The sequence below is a fragment of the Anarrhichthys ocellatus genome, unplaced genomic scaffold (genome assembly GCF_004355925.1).
Source record: "Anarrhichthys ocellatus isolate YVR2014 unplaced genomic scaffold, GSC_Weel_1.0 scaffold40, whole genome shotgun sequence".
NCBI lineage: Eukaryota > Metazoa > Chordata > Actinopteri > Perciformes > Anarhichadidae > Anarrhichthys > Anarrhichthys ocellatus.
In genome coordinates, this window is record NW_022280070.1 from 2348792 (window position 1) to 2374118 (window position 25327).

Consider the following 25327-nt stretch of genomic DNA (forward strand, 5'->3'; position numbering starts at 1 on the left):
CCACGGAAAAAATGTAGCTACTGTAGTCAACGGCAAAATACGAAATGTGAATTCAAAAGATCATTTTGCGAGTCCAGAAAGTCGCAGTTCGTCATAAATTTTCTCGTCGTATCATTTAGTTTTGCTGAGTGAATTATATCTCTCGTCTCGCACAATGTGCATCACCAACACGGTGGTCACCTTGGCTTGCTAGCTTGCTAGGTAACTTCGCTAAATCCATAAACAAATGCATCATCTTACCTGATGTGTTCTATCCAGTGATACTTTTTATCAGCCGGGAAGCGAAAGAACGAGCAAGACCCGTTGTTGGTGTGAGCAGCGTTACATCAGAGTACGTAGCTTCAGCGAGATACGTCACTCACGCCACTGTTGGGTGTGTAGTCTTTCTAATTACGTATTTTCGTGTTACTCTGCAACAGTTTTGAAACAAAATGCGGCTTCTTGATGTGCAAAAACATCTTTTGAATTAAGTAAAATCGTATGTGCACCTATTCACAATTCAATGCATGACAAAGTCCCCACAAGTATAGTAGAACAAGGGTGTGTGTGTGTGTGTGTGTGCCAATGCTGATCGGAAGCAGGGGTGGACGTTCACAGCTCCTCTCACCTTTAGACAGTAATTAGGACGGGCATGTGTATAATGTTGCGCACACACAGGATTTTATGGTAACTGCCTGGGACTGAGCATGTCATACGTTTACTATTAGAGCTGATGTGCCTTCAGGGGAGCTATTAGGGCAGTTTAGACTTGTTCAAAGTGTGTCCAATACAGGTGGAGACAACATTATTTATGATGAATTACTGATGGCGTTTGGATTTTAAGGAACAGGTTAGACACCTGGCATTAATCTTCATCAATTTGTTGTGCTGTGCATGTTTAAGTCTCAGCGGCCCTGTGCTGTGCTGTGTGTGTGTGTGTGTGTGTGTGTGTGTGAAAGTGCCGCTCTGATGCACTGTACTGCTGTCCCCGTTTGCCAGGTGGCGTTAGCGTTGGCGTCTAAGACGGAGCGGGCGGTGCAGGTCGCCTGCGAGTCCGGCCAGTACACCACCAATGGAGAATGCTGCGAGGATTGTCCACCCGGAGAGGGAGTGGTGAAGAAATGTGGCTCCACGCAGACCGTCTGCTCCCAGTGTTTGGACAGTGAGTGGAGACTTTTTATTAAGTTATAGAGTTAAAAAGTTAAGACGACTGTGCACTCTGATCAATGAAAACACACTGGTACCGCTTTCTGATAAGGCATACAGGCTTCATAAGTTGTAACAAATAGTTTATTAATGGTTGACATTTATAAACAATGTATTATGAAATATGGAACAAACTCGAACTAACCCTTTGTTAATGTTATTATCATTTATAACTGCAGACTTTCTACCAAATAATAGAAAATAACAGACAGGAGTCAAACTGGCAACAGAAAAGTTGTTTTAATGTCTTATAAGTAATCTATAATAAAATCATAGTGAGTTATTTATTAACTATTAATAAAGCTATTAGTTACAATTAGGATGCTATGTAATTCACATATTCACAATGCAACACCAAAGTTTATTTTGGCGAATAGTTTAGCAATAAACAGATTCTCCTTTCGAACAATAGCAACTTAATTCAGTCGAATCTTACTTGGCAACCATCTCCCTTCCATGTGATAAAACATTAACAGTAGTTACAAGTTATAAACTGGTCTAATTGGAGCGAACTGACCCTTTAATAGCAACTTTAACACTAAAAATGCTAAAAACTTGACTTTACAGAAACCCCACTTCCTGAAATGTGTCGCGCGTAAGAGCATAACATTCAATCTGGAGACAATCAAAATACAGTGTATACACATGTAAGCTGCATGTCCTCACCAACATTACACGCGCTCACACCCGATTAATGCAAAGTTTCTGCACTTTCTTCATTTATACAAACACATTCACTTGCTGAGCCTTTGATGGCAGCTCCGGCCCTGAACTCCAAATGAAAAGAACGCTGAAGCCAAAACAAACTCATTTTTGTCCAATTTGTACGAAGTGTCTGCTTGCCCTCATCGAGTATCCTAAAGGAATAAGATAGGAATTCATATGTTTGATGCTCGTAAGTGGGTCCAAATGTGTTCGCTCGCAGCTCATCCCGGGCTGTGAACCATTAGCGCTCGCTCTACAGAGGCTGGAGAGGCGCCAACCAACAGCGCAACATCCCCGAGAACGACGAGGACAAGAAGAGCCGATGCTGCAAAACAAATGTGTCCTGCTCGATTCCTGGTTGTCTTTCTGCGTCACATTCCTGCAGCTCTTTTTGCCCTTTAAGATGCTGGTGCGTGTCAGAGCGCAAAGAAAAAAATGTCAAAGTATAGGTCACGAACATCGCTGCATAGTTCAGGAGGAAGCTGAAGTATCGCAACGAGACAAACGCCGCACGTCTTCCTCCCTTTTGAAAGCTCGCGCTAATCCTGTCAGTTTTGAGACTTTGCAGGGACCGACACTGAGCAGAAACCCCCAAATTAGTCTTGTTGAGACGTTTGGAGTGCACTTTCCGTCCAGCATTGATTGCATTAATCCACTCACACACATGCCACATGTAAACACTTGCAAATGGTGCATGTAAACAGTGTTTAACACCGAAGTACAATAACGTCAACTGGATGTCGTTTTGTGATTAAACTCAGGCTGGCAGGAACGCTCTTTGTCCAGAGGAAAGTGAGACTCTGATTATCCTTGAACTTTCTTTGCACAACAAATGCTAATCTCTGTGTTGTGTTATGTTATTAAGAATCTCAATGTCTGGTCTGATTTCACCTCTTTGAAGTTTCTATTCTTCGCCTCGAGGAACTCGAGAGCTGCAGCGATGGGTTCAGGGTCAGAAAGCCAATTCTCTACATCTAGAGCGCGACTGTGCCACAGGGTGAAAAAAAAGAAAAGAATAAGAAAAAGGGCCGAGAGTCAATTTCACAAAAAACCAACTCTGTCAAACTGTCAATGTAGAAAAGGTAGTGCCGTGAAATTGGCAAAAATGGGTTTTTGTGCAAAAAATAAAAGAGACAAACAAAGCGGGCTTGTCGTGCTTTGCATCGGTGTTAAAAATCCCGTCTCACCAGTAGATGGAGAGTGAGCAGGGCGATTAACAGTCATCGTCAAACATTGCCTATGACAGACTGGAGATGGACATCGGTTGAGTGAAGTAGCCTGGAGTCTGTATAGAAACACGCTGCAGCTTCTCAAGCGTCTCTATCCTTAGTTTGACGTCATGAGGAATTTTCCTCGCATGTCATATTCCTGTCGTCAACAGTGGCCGACAATGCGTGGATGGGAAACCACAGCTCCATTTTCCTATTATGTGGGCTGGCCCTCAGGATTCTAGTTCTTTTTTTGTCATTTATTCCTCATCCCACCAACTCTAGTCGTGTCACCTCTTTTCTCCATCCTGTACTCGCTTTTCTCAGCCAACACCCCCCCCCCCTCCTCACTGTCGCTATGACTCATCGTCTGTATTAACGGATAAAATGGTATTAGAGAGCCAAGCACCAAAGGGCACGATAGCCTCATTCATCATGCATACTGTTACATCAATGCATCTTTACTCCTTTGATCCAGCTAATTAAACCATATTGAAAAGCCTATTGTGCCTCTTATCAGAGAACAATTATCTTGCTCTGCAGCATAGGAGTGGTATTCACCGCTGATAAACACTCAACAATTAAGCTCAAATACCCAGGAGGTTGCTCTCAATTTCCAGTGCGAATGCATTTTCCTCGGTTTCAATATTGTTTTTGTTTTAGCAGATAAAATCTGAACGTACCTGAGGCCCACAGGAGCACACACACACACACACACACACACACACACACACACTCTACAATAACTCTCAGTCCGATTTATATAGAAGTTAGAGGCTGAAACACTGACCTTATTTGGAAAACCAAAGCTATGAATACATTTTCTAAAGTGCAGGTTTTAATAATTGAAGAGGAGAATGCAACACATCCATTTCCTGTTTCATGGTAAATATGGGTGAATATTTATTTACCACGACCCCCCTTAATTCCCCACTTCCTGTCAGTGCAACCCCCCCCTTCATGGCCTCCCGATCCCAGCTTGGGATGAATGCCAACGTCAGCAGCGCTGAAATATTTATCAGTCTCTTCCACTTTTCGCCGCCGTCATGGGAGACAAGACAACCGGACCTGCCTCACTTAGTGAACCATTCAGAAAAGGTTGCCCCTGCAAACTGACTGAAGATCTGAGAGAACAAAAGGCAGAGCCTCACGAGGCGAAATAGCGTTTAAGGAGAGCTGCTGGCCGACTGGACCGGCGCTCACTGGGGATTTAGGGGAAGGAAGGAAAGTAGAATCACAACCTCGTCTGGTGAGGGCTGAAACAAGAGCGCCAAGAATTGCTTCCAATGGTGGATCAAGAGGGATGAAGAAAAGGAAAATGGAGATTTCCCCCAAGCAGGTCCTCTGTGGCGGTTTCAGACGAAGCTACGTCCTTACATGGCGCCCTAACGTGGCATAAAAACAACAGCTCAGCACAAGATGCAAAAAGCAACGGTCGTTTGTTGGATCAAACTTCCCTCCTTTGGTCTCCTAATAATAGCTTTGGCGGTATCCTAAAACACCTGTTTCAAATCTGGAGGCAAGCTAAGTGGACCAATGAAGCGCGGCGATAATTACACACAAAAATGTTTCACGTTCAAAAAGACAAATAAAGCCGTCACGCAGCTTTCCAAATGGTTTATCCACAGTCAACGGAGGGTCGGGAGGAAAATGGATCCTCCACTGAAAGGTGGACCCCGACACGGCAGAAATGGCCATCGTCGCTAAAAGCTTACACCTTAAGTGCTGATTGTGGAGCTCATCGGGCAGTTTCAAGGCCGTCCAGAGCTACATTATTGATGACACTAATGGGACCGAAACACATCTGCGTTTGGAGGGGGGGTCTTCCCGGGCTGAAGTGGCACATTCTAAGTGCATCATCCCAACATCTCCCTTTTGCTATTAATGTTTTTTTTTTTTACTGCCGAACATGAAAACTTCGATTGCTGAGATGAACTGGTCATCGCTCAGTTGGGGACAATTAGGAAAAAGGATCATATCTTATTAAAGAAGACACTCTCCACCGGATCCTCGGTGGCCTTTTACTTTCTTCTTACAGCCCCTAGATGAAAGCGCAGACACATTAACTTACACGCACACAAACCACACACACTCCTCTCGGTCGCATTTAGACGTGTTTACACACACACACACATGGACTGGGAAGGGGCTCATGCATGCAAGTTAAAATTAGCCAAGGAAGCCTGCGCGCTGTGGGATAATTGAAATGAATGAGCAGAGCTCTGCCGGTTGAGCCTGACTGCAAAGAAAAACAAAGGCTTCAAGCTCACTAATTCAAATAATCATTAACCTCTCAGGCCCGTTATTTGTCCGTGTCTGGATCGTTTAGTTGGTGTCGCTCTCTTTTATCACTTCTGCCTCCAGACAGTAATAAGAGCAAGGGGTGAAGCCAGGTAGAGAAGAGATAAAACACTAAATCAGATGGTGTGTGTGTGTGTGTTTCTATCTGAGGAGGAAACTGAACTCACTTACATCCCTGCCTGCTCCATTTCCCCTTCCATCAACACTTTGATTTCTAAATCATGTTTTTTTGGGCTTCTCGCTCGCCAGCCCACCCTCACAGACCGTTTCCCATCAAGGCAAACAGTCACGAGATTCCTTCGAGCAAATCAAGCGCCTCCCCCCCCCTTACTCGTTGGTCTGCTCCCTACCTGTCTCTATATCATTACCTCCGTCTGCCTGCAGAATGTGACAGCTTCCACCGTCGGCTTCTAAGCCGCGCTGCTGTTTACAAGGTGTTTAGAGCTTCCGTCTGTGCCAGCGTTTCGCTTGCCAGAGCCGCTTACAACGCAAAGCAAAGTGCTGGGACATTGCTGCAGGGCTTTTCACACTGACAATATGCTGCAGCTCAACACGACACCCACTAAGCACTTCCCATGGAACACACACTCAGACACATGCGTACGCTGATAAGAGAGGAAAAAAAAGTCTCACACGCAGTCTTGTGGCGATAATTATGGTTACACCCAGTCCGGATGATTTATTTCACGCTGAGACGAAGAAAGTTTAACCACTAAGGACATTTCAAAACCAGTGTTAACCTGCTATCTGCTCCACGTTGTGAAATAGAGAGTGACAGAAGCAGTGAATGTGTTTCGACATGCATTCTTATCTCTTCATCTCACATTGTGAAACCTGGATGGATGCTAAACGTCCCGCTGCACTTTGACTCCCCTCTAATGTTCTCTGCATGCAGCAGGGAGTAGAACGTCACATGTTGCATCTGAGCCGTAGATTTATTTCCCTGTCAGCCTCTCTACTCCACTCCCATCTCAGTCAACCACTAAAACACACTCACTGCCTCCCCACTGTATGCATAATTCAGCAGTCATCCAATTATAATGGAGAATACTTCTATATGAACATGTAATATTGATAGATTACTTTGAGCCCCCAGGAACTCTCAGTGTAAGAATAAACTAATTTGACGTCGTCACTTCCTCGGCGATGAACTCTCCTGAATCCTCCCGATGTAAACGTTCCTGGAGAGCAAATCTGAAGTGTTTGAAGTAATTAAAAAGCAGCAGGCAATTAAACAGCACGACTTCTACCTCATTCTGTTCAACACAATTCAGCTGTAGTCTGCCATCTCTTCTTCTCACAACCCTTCAAAATAATATCAATATAATGCAGTTGAGTTGTTCTTTGTAATGGCCATTTTTTTTTTACATCCTTACAGAAAAAGGACACAGTCAGTTTGCAGATCGACATTTGCCCGTCTGAGAAGTGCAAACCCTGTGAAGGGTTGAACAAATGTTTGACACGAACCAGAACTAAAACATACTTTTTAGCCATGCAAGCACTCATAGTCTGGATGCATTGAAATAAAGAAATGTACAAACATTCATGATCTACAGATGATAAAGTCAATAACCTCTTTTTAATTATCTAATGTTAGAATGTTAACACGCTAAACTAAGAGAGTGAAAATGTTGAACATTATACCTGCTAAACAGCAGAATGCTAGTCACTGAAAGCATGTTAGCATGCTAACATTAGCATTCATGCAGCCTCACCGAGCTGCTAGCATGGCTGCACAGTCTCCATTCACACTCATCTACTATTGGAACTCTGATACTTGCTAATGCTAATAACAATGCTAATTGAGTAGTATCAACTAATCAGATGCAATAAATGTTTGAGGTAGTTATTGGTCCTAATTATTATATGAATAAAAATTCTACACAAGAAAAGTAAACCCTTATTATTTGCAAATTAAACAATTCAAAATATCGTTTTTTTTAAACAAATATTTCTCTTTTGTACAAATGGGACTAACATCAGTAGATTCAACGGCAATGGCTGCTTGACACTCTCTTAAGTCTACACATACACCAGAGTAATTGCTTGATCACTTGGGTATACTAAACAAGGCTTTATCATCAGCGTGAGCATGTCGATGCACCTGCACTTCACTCTGTGTGTATGACTGAGATTAAAGCAGTTTACTCGGCGCAGCACAAACACGTTGGGATCAATATCGTAATGAGCACAGCAGGCTTTTGACTCGCTCCCCGACAAGAGCACCTTTCTTGTCCCGGAGCACAAATCACTAAGAGACCAGTGGATCAATGTGTCCTCCCTTCTAATGAATGTGCAGTAAACACGATTAATGTCATTAGACTCACTGGTTATCCCTCTGTTTATCCCCTCATATTTCCTGCTCTCCCTCTCTCCTTCTTCTAACCTCCTGTGCTCTTTGCCCCTTCTCTCGTTTCCTTCCTCTCCCTTTTCCGTCTCGTCTCCTTCGACCTGTCCTCTCATCCGCAGGTGAGACCTTCTCAGAGGACTACAGTCTCACAGAGCAGTGCCGGCCCTGCACCGAGTGCACCGGCCTGATGCGGATGGAGACGCCCTGCACCGACTCCAACGACGCCATCTGCGTCTGCAACTACAACTTTTTCTTCGACGGGATATTGGGCCAGTGCGAGCCGTGTACGGTGTGCCCGGTAGGCCAGGGCGTGTACTCGCACTGCGAACACGATCACGACACGGTGTGCGAAGAGTGCATCGACGATACCTACTCGGACCGGGAAAGCTCCCTGGACCCCTGCCTGCCCTGCACCATCTGTGATGAGGACAGTGAGATACAGCTGTCTGAGTGCACACCAAACAGGGACTCCGTCTGTCACGGTAAGTCTGCCACACACACACACACACACACACAGAGGACACTATCACACCTTTAGTTCAGCAAACTCCAGACCACAGAAAAGAAAGGGATGGTATTGTTGTCTGACTTATTACACACAAACCAGGAGGGGTTAACAAGAACTCATATGACTGACGTGTACATCAATCATTTTGGGTGACGGTCATTGTTTGTCATCAGTGTCACATAAACTCGGCTACTACTTTGACGGTCAATTTATCGAAGTAGTATTTTTCCAAGCACAAATGTCTCTAAACATGATCATCTGCTTCCAGCTTCTGAGCATTTTTAGGTTTTAATTAAACTGTCGGTCGGACAAAACAAGTGATTTGAAACCAAACAATTTTTCGATTCATTTTGAAAATAATCATTAGTTGCAGCTCTAATTAAAACAAAGTCATGCTGCACAAATTACAGGTTTTCTCTGGTGATCACAAAGAGCTCATGAAGAAATATGTATTTATTAGTTATTATTAGTTAAGCCTGCAACTGGACCTGCCCTGTCATAAACAATGACTGACAGCCAGAGAGAACAAAAACAAAGCTGTTTGTACTCCGACATAATGAGGGACAGTTGCTAGTTACATGTGGTCACTGCAATTTAATTAAGCAACTCCATAAATAAAGTAGATGCTTTTCAAGCCGTCTTGTTGTGGTTGTTTGGTCCGTATCAGAGTTCAAACGACAGCGTTCCCACGAGCCAAACAGCCAAATCCACCGGTTTGTTCCAACAGCGACAGAATGGTAAGCAGTGACAGCACCCTCCAAAGAGATCAAGAGCAGAGCACATAAAGCGCACTGGCTGTCAGGAGTTTCAAAGCTGTTTAGGAGCCATCATATATGTCTCACTCACATTGGAACCAGCCTCCAGTGACTCCCGTATGCGTCTGTGGGAACAAGCTAAGGTCAGAGGTCTGTGTCGGTCATGTTTTCAAGTTGAAAGTTGCAGCATTAAAAAGGTCAAAGACTACTGGAGCGTCAACACAGAGACAATGAATAATCTGCTCTCCCACAAAGCAGAAGGAAACACACAAGCAGAGTCGAGCTGCTCGTCTCGAGTCGAGGCAGCTTATAACCAAGGAAGCTGTAAATTCCCTCGTGCCGGACGGGGCGTGAAATTGACCTCATCAGGGGGCCACGAGGCTCAAATCTGGGAGGTAAAAATGTCTTCCGTGGCATTGCTCTCGATTTCCCTAATAAAAACCTATTGATTTTTAAAGCAATATCAAATAAGGGAGGAGTGCAAAGTGAACTCGAAACAAAAACAACCTTTTCTCAACAACAGCCCCGACTTCAGTGGAAGTTTGTGGTCATTGTCTGTTCCGGTGAAAAGCACTTTTCCTTCCATGTGAGCCACAGAGGCACTTATACGTTGCGGTGTGATTAAATGCTTTGACGAAAGCGTTTAATAGCAGGAGCACTAATGTAGGGCATTTATCGATCTGCTGTGTGCATTATAATCATTAAATGAACATCGTAATATTCTTGTATGAATGTTGGGATTTATGCTGCAATATTTCTCTTTCCAAGGCCGACTCGGTTTGGGATTTTAACGGCATATAAACGCTGTGGCAGGTATTTGGATCCACAAAGTTAATGAACCTCAAGAATCTGTCAACACCCTGTTGTAGTACAGAGGATGTGTCAGCGGCACATGGAGGGTGTAAATTCCTGTTTTAATAGAGTGTAACAGCACTGACAGGCAGCGGAGTAATGGACGAGGGAAAGATAAGAGCAGGAGCGGTAGATGAGGTGGAAGAAGGGCTAATAACATAGACGGTGATTTACCACCTTTCCTTCCACGTGTACCAAACATACTCAAAGGCGGAACATTCAGACTTTTATCATCAATGAATCATCATCAGTTCATTTTGAACAGAAGCAAGATCACCTGTGGTGTCGGCTTGGCTTAGCCCTGCATCTTAAATCAGGTCAAGTTTAGCAAGAAACCTGTGGGATTTATTTACAACAGGAAGAGAAAAGGACAAAGTAGATATTGTTCCAGCAAAAACGGAGAAATGCTTTTTTTTTGGTGCAGTTTTTTTTGTCATGATGAATGATGGCAATGTGAAGCCTCCCTCTGCCTGTTCGGTCCAGACTGAAGTATTTGAGCACATATTAAATGGCTGTAGGCTCTTCTTCTTGTTTACAACTTTACATGATGGAGTGGAGTGGAAAGATGATGCAAAATACCCAAATTGTCCTTTGCACCTGGAAATGTCCACATCTGTGCCAGCTCAAGCTTTTTTTGTTTTTATAATAGAAGCAAGGACATGAGAAAAAAAAAAGAAAAAATCACCCCTGCAGTATTCAAACTTTCTGAATCATGCAAGAAATTCGAAGTTGGAAGCTCTGTAGAAGTGCTGGAAGCAAGTGTGTGAACCAAATTTCACATGGTGAGATGCCAGGAATGACTATTTTTTCCTGCTTCTTGCACAGTCATGTAGAAGTCTAGTGAATGTTCCTCGGAGGAAGATATGTCCACTCTGAAAGACCCACGAGGCTGTAACGGGACAGGACGCACAGCCATAAAAAGAAAAACTGCCCCCTATGCTCCTTAAAACAAGCAGAACATCGACTGTATTCGAGACGTATCTGATGTACAGTAGGCCTTTAATAAAGCCTTTTGCTGCCCATTTAGCGCCCACCCATGCAGCCGGTCTCACCTTTGACCCGCCTCGTCCTAAGCGATAGCAATGTAGCGGCAGTCACGGTTGCGACTGGAGATGGCACGATAAGTGACCTTGTGGGACGTCCGTTTGAAAGGAGAGCCCTGTCATGTTGCACCAGCGGGCCTGTGGGCAATGGCTGTATAGTCGCATGTGGTGGTGATGATGTTTCCAGGCCTTCCATGGTGGTCTATGATGCATGCAGATATGTTTTCTGCAGCAAACAGGAAGCTGCTCGCTGGGATTCTCATCCTGGGGATTTAAATCAAATCCTTTGCATTTGGTTGGACTTCTAAGAAGTGTGGGCGGGCTTATAGTGTAGCTAATTCAACACACACACCTCCCTTCTTGCCAAACGTTGCAGATTGATTGATGGACGCCTTGATATTATTGGTTGGAATGGTCAGTACTAGCTTATGTTTGAACATGTCATACTTTGATTTACAAGTACAAATTGGAATTTCATACAAAAATACAAAGAAATTGATTCTTTGTAACTTATTTGCATAAATTCTTAAATTTGTGCACAATATGATCAGCAGTGGTTTAAAATGTTTTTTTTTAAAAAAAGGCTTCATTTCATCTAATTCCCATCCTGCTGTCTCTCCCGCTCTCTTTCTCCTGCATTCAGTAAAAAGATGTGATTGGGGTATTTTCAAATCCCTAAATCCCCAGTTCATATCAAGCTGTCACTGAGTGTCAATTACTTGATACAATCAGGGACAGAGAGAGAGGGCGAGAGAAAGAAGCGGAGAGCTGCAGCATATGTGCTGTGCTGGTATTCTATGCTGAGGGGTCGATTCGAGTCCTGGGATTTCTTCTGCTCGCGCTCAGGTTTCGCTGAATGACCTCTATGAGCACACACCGTCGACTGCAGGACACACACACACACACACACACACACACACACACACACACACACACACACACACACACACACGCGGTCCTCTTCAGCTTCAAACTCACAATGAGTCACATTTTCATGAGCATCCAAAATCAATACCGCTGATAGCGGGATAACTTGGCGCGCACACACGCTCTCTTCCCTCTGCCAAGTGCGCTTCAACATCTACATTTTTCATTGAACTCCGGACACCGCACATGTGTGAATCTCTTTGATCTGAAATTGAAAACACCTCCTGCGTCTTTTATCGAAAGTCTCCGTCCGTTTGGCCTCGGCAGAGTTTTTTCTTAAAAGGTGCTGTTCAGTCAACAGTTGAGAAGATTTCCATTTCAGTATTGAGGGTCTGTTCGAGTGTTTGTCCTCGAGAAAAAGAGAAGAAAAGATTAAAAAAAAAACAGATAAAGGAAGAGTTTTTATTCTCTTCATTACCTCGCTCATCACACTCACCCCTCCTCCCTTCATTGCTCTCTCTCCCCCTCTCTCTCCCCCTCTCTCCCACCCCCCCCACACAGTGGCCCTCGAGTGGCCGGGCTAGCGAAGTGGTGGAAGTGTGCATTCAGCGCCTTCACCGCTGCAGTATAATTACTCCTGCTAATCAGAGCACTTTACAGCAGCTCCTCTGTTCATCTGCACCCCCCTCCTCGCTCTCTCCGAACACTCTGCCTCTCTGTCTGCCCTCCGCTCCGCTCTCCCTATTAACCCTCCGTAATAGAAGACAGAGAGCTCACTTGAATAATTTGTCGTGTGGGTGTGTGATGGATGTGCGCGCGTCCGGCGACAAACACAGGGGAAGATTGAGACCGAGGCTGAGCTGAGAGAGACGGAGTGTTTGGCGGCTGATAAAGAGGTCATTGTGCATGTGCCCGATAGCTGCTCATCTCCACCCTGAACTGGCAGAAGCCGAGACACCAACCTCTGCACTGGACCCCGGGGTTAACTTCACCATAAAGACCTCAATAGCTCATAAAAATTAAATCTTTTTTTTTCTCCCCCCCCTCTCGTCCACACCCCGCTAATAAACACATCTCCCTGCGCGCACACAGCCCCACGCTCGTAAAATCCCGGGCTAGTTTTATTTTGTTTCATGAGTGTTTTAAACCCACTGAAGCCAAAATGAAATTGTTAAAGCTCCACCGCCGCCTTTAAGCTCCCATTCTGTTCCAGCTGAGGTATGCAGCCTCTGGAGGCCCAGGTTTATCCTTTGGTCTACAGCCAGTCGTGTTTTCTACATCAGGCCAGAGAACTGGAGAGGAAAGAGGGGGAGTTACGATAAAGACGTCGTACACTGTACTTAAGCTGCAGCTCTGTGTCGAGTCAGTGTTATGTGAAGCAGACTCCCAGGAGAGCTGTCATCTTGGCTCAGACCGAGAAAGACAATTTACGGCGAGTCCTGAGGTGCGACTGATGCATAACTACATCTGCATGAAGAAAACAGTCCTTGCACCAAAGACGGGCACTAACGGCAGCACCGGATGAATGATATCTCAGTGTGTGGTAAAGGAAAGGCTTTTTTGACAAACCAGACCGCCTGCACACTTTCACACCTCCCCATTCACAATTTATCCTATTTTCAAGCTCGTGTTGCATTGCTAATACCATTAGCCGGGCCGTGCATTAGCTGGATGATGTATAGCGGAGCTGAGGAAACCTGACTACATCCCAGGAAAGGTCAAGAAACGCATGTAATACAGACACCGATGTTCCACTCCTCCGAGCGCGCCCTCCTTTTAGACAGATCCGAATCAATAGCACCCGCTGTAAATATCCCTCTGCATTATTTCTGTTTCTAAGTACGGCACGCACATGTGCTGTATTTTTCTGTCCGTGAAAGATGCTTTCTAGCATTTCAGTAAACTAATCCCCCCTCCGGGAGGCAGGAATGCCCCGTCATCACCGCGCAGACGCAGAGGCCAACGTGGACGCTTAACGCCCAGCAGAAGGGTTTCTTTTCAAATATGTCCACATAAGCTGCCCATCAAGGTCCCATCGGAGTATTAAAGCGAGTAACCGTGTGTAAATTATGCAACAAATCAATGTGTAGAATCTTATCTGCAGTGCTAGCCTACAGTAGATGCCATTGGAGATAAAAGGAGAAAATACATTTGTGAGAACCGACCCTTTGAACCATTTCTCAGTTTCAAAAATTTCCGCCACGCTTTAAAATATACAAGTAATGAAGAATAGAATGTGGTTACATTACAAGACAACGTGTTAGTAATCCGATTCCCTGTCTGTAATAACCGTATTGGGTTTATCCATCACACTGACAGAGTTAAACCCCTAAAAGCAGAACAGTTGTAAAGAAGGATGACCCCAAACATGTATATATAGAGCGTGCCGGTCTTCGGCCTTGAAGGAAGCCTCGGGAGTCTCCGCAGGGTTAATCCTGCGAGCGCCAGTACGAAGCTAATGAGGAGCAGCCTGAGGTTCTGCTGGGAATTACAGGCTCAGATCTGAACCAGGCTGCACATTCTCCATCCCCACCAGGCTGCTGAGCTCAGAGGAGTTTTGGCGTTGGCTGGACAGGCCCTCTCCTCGGCCTGCTGCACTATACCCTGAGGGAGGGGACTAATCTGCAGACTGCTCTTTGAGCCTTTCTACCATCTGACAGAATCACTGCAGTTTTAGTTAAAGCACTCTTCAAAACGAGTATAATATGACAGGTCTTGTAGGAGAGATTTGATGGATAAACTGTGTTTTCAAGGACAAGTCATGCCCATCAGAGTGGGCACGGGGCTGCTGCAACGTAGGAAATTACACTGAATCATTAATAGAGCTGACGAAGAAAGCGGAAATAGGACAGTTTATGAAAATGACTGTTCTCTCCAGGCTTTGCTATGATAGAAACCAGACACATCCAGTAGCACGGAGCCTTCCTGCCTCTCTGGCCTCAGCAAAGGCTACACTCAAAGTGATGACCTCTCTAAAGCCCCGGACTTTGTTCTACATTGATCCATATGGCCTTGATGTCATGCAATGTGCAGAGATCCCCAAAGATGGGGATGTGGTGAGAAGAGACCTGGCGTGCAGGGCCTGTTGTGGGCTGGTGGTGGGTGACGGATATTTGCCCCCCCTCCCTCGCCGAGGAACATTCCTTCTCTTTCTGCACTCAGCAACTCAGCCAGAACCCATCTGTCTCATCAGAAACAGCTGCCGCATGTGTGCAGCGTAGAAGACATCTGGTTGGGGACTTGATCACTACACCCCAACAAGCAATGTTGGTCCATCACTTTGGCCCAGACGCAAATCTCTCAACAATTACTGGGTGGATTAAAATGTTGTACCGACATTCACGGTCCCCAGAGGATGAATCTTAACAACTTTGCTGATCCTCGGAATTTTTTCTCCAGCGAGAGAAAAAGGTTGACAGGAACATGAATCATCATAACATTCGGTACAGACCGTCATGTTTCCGAGGATGAAATGTACTGTCATTACTTTGGTGAAGTACACTCAACTAAAATGGCGAACATGGTTAACATTATAGCTGCTTAAAGAACATTTACTCAAGTCCCGTACTTAAGTACAGTTTTGAGGCACTCGCAGAGGTGCTAGCGTGGCTGCAGACGTAAGTTATTTTGTTTCTCAGTCGTATCAAGGCGTGTTTGTTTTCTCACAGATGCTCCCTTTTCTCCCACACAGATCCTCTCCTCCCAACATATTTTGCTCCCACCTCCGATATGGGCCCGTCTCCACCCTCCTTCACCAATTACTTCCTCCCCGACGGCTCAGACGGCCCGGTGCCTGGAGAGACGACCACGTCCAGCGCTGGCTCTCCGCGCTTCCTCGGCCACGGTCTCAACGAAAACCTCATCCCCATCTACTGCTCCATCCTGGCCGCCGTGGTGGTGGGCCTCGTGGCCTACATCGTTTTTAAGAGGTCAGTTGGTAGAAAATAACGAGAGGAGAAGCTGCTGTGCGCTAAAGACATCAACACAATTGGGTTTTTGCACATCATCCACAATAAAATCTAGGACAAAGAGGGTGATGGAGATAGTGGTCTGGTGGGTGGTGTTGGACTGTGACAGATGTTGCCCCGGGCGAAAATTTTTTAGTAAGGTGCCTGTTGAAATATTCAGGCCTGTGATGGTCAAAGAGCTTTTGACCCACTTCTAGAGAATCACTCGAATGTACCACAATGAGTTTTTTGGACACAAAAAAAGAAAGACGGTCACAACACTTAATGCATTACAGAGGGGACACACACACACACACACACACACACACACACACACACACACACACACACATTAATGAGGACATGCAACCACACATGCATGCAGGCACTCAGACAGATACAAGCCGGGGCTGAAAAGTATCTGAAACAAGTCAACAAGCTCATTAGTGGCACCGACTGTTTGAGAAGTGCCGACCAGGGTTTATCAGCAGAGTCACGCACACATCTGGCTCATAATCCTCATGTAATTGTCGTCATGCAGAAAACAGACTGCAATTTATGTGAATTTCTCTAACACACAATATTTTACAAGTAAACTCTTGGAGGTGTTAACTGCACAGTATCACTCAATACCTCATGAATATTTCAACCATTGTTATGCGAGTCATTCATCCTTTTAAAGAGAAGCATCAGTAAAGAACTGTTAAGCTGTTTTTGAACTGTCTTATTGTAGTTTTCTATTTGCAGAAAAACGACAATATATTATCTTGATTACAGATAAAGGTATATAAAGCATGTTCCTCCTTTCTAGCGGGTGACTGTTGGTTTCTAAAGAGATTTTATTTTCCTCTACGGTAGCTCCGAATATCTGACAGCAATAATTTAAAATGTTGTTTTCCCTTATCAGTTATTGCTTCATCGCTCATAACTGCTGTGAAATCCAAATATTGAACTACAGATCGCACGACTGCATCATATTGAGCAGATAGTCATCTTCCTCTGACGTGACACCTTTTTCTCCACAGGTGGAATAGCTGCAAGCAGAACAAGCAGGCAGCCAACAACCGCGCGGCTACAAGCAACCAGATGGTGACGCCGGAGGGAGAGAAGCTGCACAGCGACAGCGGCATCTCGGTGGACAGTCAGAGTCTGCAGGAGCAGCAGCAGCAGCAGCAGGCCCAGGCTGAAGTTCAGGCTCAGCCTTCACGCTCACGCACACAGGAACAGATCGGTAAGCGGGAAACTCACTCTTCATTTCTTTTGAATCAGAATCTAATTTTCTTGTTTTCACGAGCATTCATTAGGCCTGGGGGACAATCCAATATTATTGTAGTGAATCAGGTTTAGTGGTTGTGCAATCATTTGCAAAACAGTTCTTTTTTTAGGTTTGTATATTAGATGTTTGAGAGGTTTTGTCTGATGTAATGATTAACATTGTACGATGCAATCAGAGCAGATGTTATTATTTTGCTCATATTCACCACATAAACCTAACAAAAGACACTCATCCAGGTCCGAGTACATTCCTCCTTCACACCATGATATATACTAGCTGTCATTATTGATTACATCAGGATACACTGCTGAGATTCTACTTGCTTCTCCAGCAGTGTGCAAGTCTTTTCCTCAGGGCAACACATTTCTGGGGACGGAGATCAAACACAAAATATACGACGTCGGAGCAGGATTCACATCCAGCAGCCGAGAGCGGCCAAATCTTACACGCATGATGGATTCAACTGAAGGAATGTAGAGATTATGATTTAGGGAGCTGGTCGTAACATGAATGTGAGGCGGACACTGAACATTAGTTTGGCTGTATGCCTCCTAATAACACATGTTGAGGTATACCATCAATATGAGGCTGAAGAATTCAGCGCTGACAGATGTTTGACAGAGTTTCTATATTAGTGTACAGAACATTTAAAGACCACGCAAGAGATGTTTGATCTATATGTGCCTTTACTACTCTCCCTACTCCTCTTTATCTATATTCGTCTCTCTTTGACTCGTGAAGTATTTCGGGTGGATGTCTGTGGGACTAACTTTGCGACGTAGTCTTGCAAGCCAGACAGAATCTAAAAGGTTACGCGAGATTAACTCTGTAAATAACGTCTGGCTCGTCGGGGTAAAAACAGCATTATGCACTTTGCTGATCTATTGTAAAGCAATTTACTATGATCTCAGTTTACTGCATCAAGAGAGAAAAGAATGATTAGATTCATTGCTTTTTAGAGGCAGTATGTGTTCTGCAAAATAATCCAATCTCTTGTGATTAATCATATAAAAAAAATAAATCGTATTGTCAACAAATCCCACAAAAAGAGTTAATACTGAAGGTCTTTCAGAAAATGGGCCGCAAATATATACTTTCATTTCGCAAAAAAAGACTATGTAGTTTCTGAACTGTAGTTTTTATAAAACGTTACTCAAACCGGAGGAAATAGTGCATTTGTTGGGGACTATATATTTCAGACCTATTAGCATCGCTCACACCGAGCACCAGCACACACACAAAAAGAAGCCGGGTGCATCATGTGGAGTCTGCACCGATACAAAAAGAGGATAACCTTTAACAGCTCTGAGAATAAAAGCGAGTGTGGCAGGAATGAGATGTGACCCCAGAGCAGTCTACCTTCCTTCAATACTCAAATAGCACTCACGTTAAAGAGATGAAACCAGCGCACTCACTCGATCTATACACGTAAACCTGAGAGGCTTTTTACCTGAAGAAGAAGTCTCAAGTTCGGTCATGATCTTGTTATTCATTCAGTCATTCATGCTTCTCTCCCAGACTTTCTCTCTCAGGATCTCTTGTGTTTCCTTCCCAGTCTTACTGTGAATTACACTAAAGCCTAAATATAGTTATACAGGGATAATAATGTGCTAACAAGCCAAACAGCTGATAAATCCTCCCTCTAACAATCCACATGACTGTGTCTTTTCAGGGATACCCATTACGTTCTAATGAGGCTTGGGAAAAGCTTATTTAGCTTTTGTGTTTTGTTTGAGTCCCTCTCTTCATTCTTCCATTCAAACAAATGAGAACCCCGCTGCACGTCTAAGAAAAGAAGGAATTTCTTTTGGAGGAACAAATCGGCCTCGTTTCAGTAAGAAGACGACTGCCCCTTTAACCCCCGTCGCCTCTCTAACCGATCGGCTTCATTAGCAGGTGCTACGAGACTGGATCCAGGACTGGTCTCGCTTCCTTTCAAAAGCTGATCCAGCGCCAGCGTTTAGCACGTGCTAATTGGCATTAGCACCGTCAGCGGCTGCGGAAGCCATTAAAAAAAAAAAGGGCAGCAAAAGCTCTCACGCTGGGGTCCGTTGGTTCTTCCACAACCAACTGGTTCTGATAAAATACGCGAGAGGGTGATAATATGCACAATAAATCCACGATAATCCCTGGGGGGGGGGGGGGGGTTTGCTGTTTCCAATGAACCATATTTTTACTGCCGACTAAACCAACGGTAACACGTCCAGTCAAAACAAATCAAATGAGCCTTTACAAAGAGAAACAGCAATGAAACTGTCCCTTGTTTCGACTGAGAGGGTATTCCCTGCATGACTCACTGGTGGGAGCTCCGGCGTGAAGGGTGCTCGGCCTCATTTCGGTCTGCTCATCTCCATTAAAAAGAACCGTCTATCTGTGCAGCACCCCTCCCCACCTGCTCCCCCCCCCCCCCCCCCCCCCCCCCCCCCCCCTGGATCGTGCATATTGAATGTGTTTAAAAATTAAACTCCGAGCCCTCGCTCAGATCACCCAGCCGTGCATCCCTGTCCTGAGTTTGACCCCCGCCGTCTACACAAAATGGAGTCGAGGCAATGTCAGTCAAACAACCAACTGAAGCAGGGTTATTGGCGAAATCTTGAATTTTCTCTTAGCTTTATAACTGGCTGAGAATCATTTTTCTCATGCATAAAACAGCTACATCGTGCATACTTTAGGCAACAGTGAAGGTACATCATATGAGTAAAGCAATTTATTATATTTAAACAGCAGAAGAGGAAAATAAATGAAGAAAATACATACATCTTTATATTTAAATGAACAAAACTAACAGAAAATACTGTGTTCAGTACTGTGTTCAATACGTCCCACAAAGTTAGGTAAATTGCCAGCGAGCGAAAGGGGGCTGAAGACTTTTATGTGTCTGTGCCCAGAGGGCCATTGATTTAAAATCTGGACATGGAATTTGAGGTTTGAATGGAAATGAAATAAAATAGGTTGTGCAATGAAGCTCTGTCCCCAACGAGCGATAAGTAAGGAAACAAAACAAGCAATATATTTTTCAAATTAGTAAAACAATCCCAATGTCTGTTAAGCTTGTGATCACCAAGAAATCATCTCAAATTAAATCCCAATCAGCAAATTTGAAAGCTTTTATCGGGGCTTAGGGTCCAATCAGGACTGCCTGAGTCCTCGGGCTGATTAAAAAAAAAAGAAAGAAAGAGAAGAAGAAGTCGGTAACAAAGCTTTGCTGGGAGTTCACATTTCAGAAACAGCTTGAGCTGGTTCGATGAAAGACAGCTTGTATTGATTCTTGGAATGAGGTCGGACTGAAAGACATCGGGCAGCAGCCATGTGGCCACTTTCATCAGCACTGCCTCCAATATGAGGTGCACTGCAATGAATGTAGCACTGAGGTAGAAGAGCAGGTGCAGGCCACTGTGCGAACGCCTGAGCTTGTGTGCGCGTTACAGATGGATGTGCACTGGCCAGCATCAGTGTCCTTCTGCTCTTTGTCACTGCTGACGCCTGTAGAGTGTCCGTTTAAACAGGAAGCAAGCGGGAGGAGTGCTATGGACTGTGGCCGTCACTGGACAGGATCTATTCGGATATATAAACAGCGGGCACAGAGGCAGCGTGTAGTAATCAAAGTGTGTTTTATACCACGGCAATGTGTGGGAAAAAAAGATGGGTTTTGAGGATGGGAAAGGGAAAGAAAACAGCAGGAGAGGGGGGGGGGGGCTATGACGTTATGAGTCGACAAAAGAACCCCCCTCTCTTAAAGAGTTAAAATAAACCCTCTTGTACTAGACTTCGCTGGCACAACGTGGCATTGATGAAGACGAGAGAACACCCACCGGACTCGGGGGTCCTCTCAGGAACGCCTCTGCATTCCCGAGGCGTTTCCATGGCTTCCCCCAATTGACAGCAGGTTAAGAGGTTTGTGGGAAATGAGGACATTTGTGTCCCACCCTCGTCCGGCTAATGACTCCGGTTTAGCAGGCTCAGATGAGTGAGTGACACCACAGGGCCCCCTGCAGGGAAAAGTGTGACTATAACGGGTTTCAGAGTTTCTCCATGCAGGAGGACAGTGTTTTGGTGGATAGGAGGTTATAATCTTTGTGGGCAGGGATTCAAATTAAAAACATTCAAAAGCTATTCAAGGTGCCCTAAATCAAAGGTCTTCTCATTTACTATAATGGAGCTGCTCAGTGGGAAACTGAAGAATTGAGAATATGCATAATTGTGTGAGTAAGAAAAAGGTCCATGCATAGAAATACAACTCGAGTAGAACAATTCTACATGGCTGGATGTTCGGAGCGGCAGCCATTTTTAAGTGCATTGCTAAGAACCCGTGACTGCATGGAGAGCCTAATGTGCACTTTCTCGGTTGCCTCGCAGCTAGAGAGGACATTTTATGAAAACGCTGACAGCAATCGCCATTTTCTTTTGAATTAGTCAAATGACCACGACTAACAGCTGAATGTCCGTTCTACTCTCGCTCTATTTCTATGGGCTCATTATGAAAATGAACCACCGCTGATTTAAATATCCCCACACATCCCCCGTGTACTCTTCCAGAGCCTGACATTTGTCTTCTCACTTTCTCTCCACAGTGGTGAGGGTGGATGGCGGCCCCCAGCCTGACACAGCTCCCCATGAAATCTGAGGAAGAGGAGGAGGCGTCAGAACTGAAGAAGGGGAGAGGAGAGTGGAGACTTGAACCGTGGACCAAACAGAAAGCCTTGGGGAGAGGGAGGGGGGGGGGGATTCATAACTGAAGTGGCCACAGAGCAAAGACTTGACTTGTATGGACCCCCCCGGCCCCAGCACCTTTGGGCCACAGTGTGACTCTTCATCCCTGCATATAGAGTTCAACTCTATCAATCAGTGTGTGCCTGGACACGACCACTCCGGCAATACCAACCACTATCTGCACCAACGTCGCTGCAGATACATAATCAGAGGTATATGCCGGTTCATCTCGTAGTAACGGACTACTCCAGCGCTAATATTGACACGACTCTCACTAACTGCCAACGTGGTTTTCAATCGTTACCATTTCCCCCTTAATTCCATAATCCATGAAATATATGTGCCTGAATGGTGAACAAGGCAGAAAGGTTCTCCATCATCTCTTTCTTTTTTCCTGTGCACCTTCCTCCTCATCTTCCTCTGTGGCGTACCACTCTCTGATAATCCTCCGTCTCTCTCCAGAGGATTCACTCCATTAGACCCCCCCGCCGCCGCCGCCGCCGTCGTCTGCGACACAAAAAGCAGCGGGGGAGCTGTGAGTCACCAACGTCTTCTGAAGTTCCTTGTTCTTTTGTCGTTTCGCCACCGACGCATTTCATGGCATGTTGTCTTGTAAAATGTTTGCGTCACTGTTTGAGATTGGCTGCACCGACCGATACAAGCGACTCACATTTGGGAAGAAAGGTCGATTGCTGTGCAGCCCGCTCGGTAATCAACTATTTCCTTCTTCCTGCACTCATCATAGACCCCATCGCAGCGACTCCAGGGATTGTCTTTCAGTAATTTCACGCTTATAATGTAACACGGCCCAATGTTTGTCTCCTGTTTGTGGTGCATTACTTTCATTTTGGGGCTCGAGTTACACTGCTGACTCAGCAGGGTGCCTCCACGGTCCTCTGTGGAGCCTGGATGTGCAACATGAGAGAAACATCTCTGGACTGTGGAGCTCTGCTGACTCACCGTGACGGTGTCCGAGGGGGAAGTGAATCAACGTTAAATCCGTTATACAGAGCTGCTCGTTAAACAGATGAATTCTGTACTGAAAAAAATGGGCAAACCGGAATCCCATCTGTCATTTCTTTATGCCCACTGAGGGGCAAATTGGGACACCCCTCAGAGGCAAACTCCTCTCACTATCCTCAGCTCACTGACACCACCACACTTCTAAACACTCACTGTTACAGTCTTGCATAAAGCTCTGTCTGCGTGATAAAGCCTGATAAACAGCGCTGAGGCCCTAATGCATCGTCAGGCGGCGCTCATGTCAACACGAGGGCCCATTAGAGAGACGTCCCGGCAGGCAGGTAGTAATTACCTCAGGGTTTCAGCTTCATTTACCCTCTGCTCGGATCAGCTCAGACACTTCTCATCGGGATTAACGCCGCGGACAACAGCCCTCTTTGAAGCCTCAGCATGACATTACGGACCTCTTATCCAAGTCCGAGGCCATTGACATTTACTGTATCTCCATGGCGATATAAAAGCACTTAGTTGCAAGGCAGGGTGGCACTTTTGATCACCACTTTTATGCTGCCTCCCTCTGCTTGCAGTAACTGTAAAAGCAGTCAACATAGATAGATGTCTTGTAAAAGAAGTATACTGTAGTTGAGTTCGACTGCACTGCTTTTGCAGCCATTCCGACAGGGGTACATACTTTTCTCAGGGTCCCTCTTGTTGTGGTGCGACTTTAAGGAGACCAACACACCTGTAGGGGGTTTCTGTAAACAACCTGCAGATGTACGATGGAGTAGGTAGGTAGGCAGGTACAGAGATAAAGCAGCCGTTGTGTAAGAACATGTAGAAAGATACGGGTGGATATGCTACTACGCAGATGACTTTCACTCTCTTCGTCAGACTTAGATCAGAAGATTAATAAAATAATCATATCCCATACAGTAAATATAAAGCTACTGCCAACAGCTTAGCTTAGCTCTGGTAAAGGAAGCAAATACGTGTTCAAACCAAGAGACAAGACGTGTCAGCAGAGCTTGTAGAGTTCAGTGAGCGATAGATAAGAAATGTCATGAAGACAGAAAGTGAGTCATTCTATCCTGTGTGATGCTGCATGCATCGGTCACATGGTCGCCAACATCTCAAGTCAGTTAAAATAAAAAAAACGCTGCTGTTCTTTTGCTCACAGATCCTCCGTTGATGTGGGCATGTGACCACACACACACACACACACACACACACACACACACACACCGACAGTATGATTCACTCCTCTGCTGAGAGAGCTGGTGTGATTTATCCTGATCATAGCTGTGGCAGCTTTACATTAAAAGCAGACGCTTCCACAGTTTAAGTGACCCGAGTGTTGATTCAAAGAAAAAAAAAAAAAACTCCTCGACTCCCGTCTCCCCACGAGGTCCGATCGACCCTCGAGCAGCCCACTCATCCACCCAAAACAGACTTATTCTCTTTCTCCTGCAACTCGTGAAGTGAGAAACACAATGAAAGAATGTACGACCCCAATATAAACAGAAATATGCAAGACACATTCAAGGATGAGGTTTGGGTTTGCCCTCACTCTGTTGTTGTACATTTGTCTTTACGTTTTCCTGTCGGGTTGTATTATGAATAGTATTACACTTCTTAGAGTATTTTTTCTAACTGATATGTTATTTTGTAGCACTTACTAGAAGTAATATGAATGCACTCAAAGAGTGTGCCACAGTTCAAGTGCCTGTGTACAGTGTCAGGTGTCTTTAAGTTCAGAAGTATGATTATATATTTTTTTGCAGTTTTTTTCACTTATACTATGATTTTGTGTGTATTTTTGATGAAGGTTTTTAGTAAGTCAGACGACCTTAGGAGACTCAAGCAAACTGTATAAACCTGGCACCAATGTTAAGAGACTTATACACACAGGTTGCCAATGAAGACATGCTGTGTGTTGACATGCTATAAATACTGGCAACTAATAGGGTCATGTAGCATGACAACAACATACACATGTCAGCTGAGACTCCTGCTACAAAACTCACATACGCTATTAGTCAATAGGAATCAGCTCTACTGTGCAGAGGTTTTTGCATGTACAGTGAGTTTCATTATGTACCTCCATTTCAGAGGCTACCACACATGTAATCTGCCGTAACATGAGATCTATGGGGAGGTTGGCTGATACAGATGGATGAGCACCTGCTCCCGAAAATGCTGAATGTCACTTGTACTTACCTACTAATGTAAAATGCATTGTGTAAATGTGAATTTCTTAGAGTTGATACAAGATACAGAAATACACGATAAAATGTAAAAAAAACTAAACAAAAATGTGTGCAAATGAGATGAGCATCTATAATACAATAAACAGAGATGTCATCGCATTATGTGTCCAGTTTGTCTTTGTAGCTAAACTAAGACTGATGTTAAATGTGTTGAAGGAATGATTCAACGTCAGCGGTGGAAGTATTCAGAAGTGAAAGTACTACTACCACACTGTGAAAATACTACCAGTTAAAGTCCTGCATTTATAACCTTACTTAATTCAAAATATTTAAGTATTATCAGCAACATGTACTTAAAGTATCAGTAAAGAACTCTTTGGACAGTAAAATGTCCCCCGTTGGTGTTTTATTAATATAAATGTTTCCGGATCAATTTTACTGATGCATTAA

The 25327-nt window shown here is 44.7% G+C and overlaps 1 protein-coding gene across 1 annotated transcript in view; it reads left to right on the forward strand.

The window, feature by feature from the left end:
- The window catches only part of ngfra (nerve growth factor receptor a (TNFR superfamily, member 16)), a 27648-nt gene extending 2612 nt beyond the window's left edge, over positions 1-25036 (forward strand). Inside the window, exons 2-6 of the mRNA XM_031867858.1 lie at positions 979-1141; positions 7869-8231; positions 15466-15703; positions 16747-16952; positions 21569-25036. Of these exons, the coding sequence (XP_031723718.1) occupies positions 979-1141; positions 7869-8231; positions 15466-15703; positions 16747-16952; positions 21569-21621 (1023 nt within the window). The 3' untranslated portion in view covers positions 21622-25036. The remainder of the gene's footprint in view (positions 1-978; positions 1142-7868; positions 8232-15465; positions 15704-16746; positions 16953-21568) is intronic.
- Positions 25037-25327: the final 291 nt, after the last annotated feature.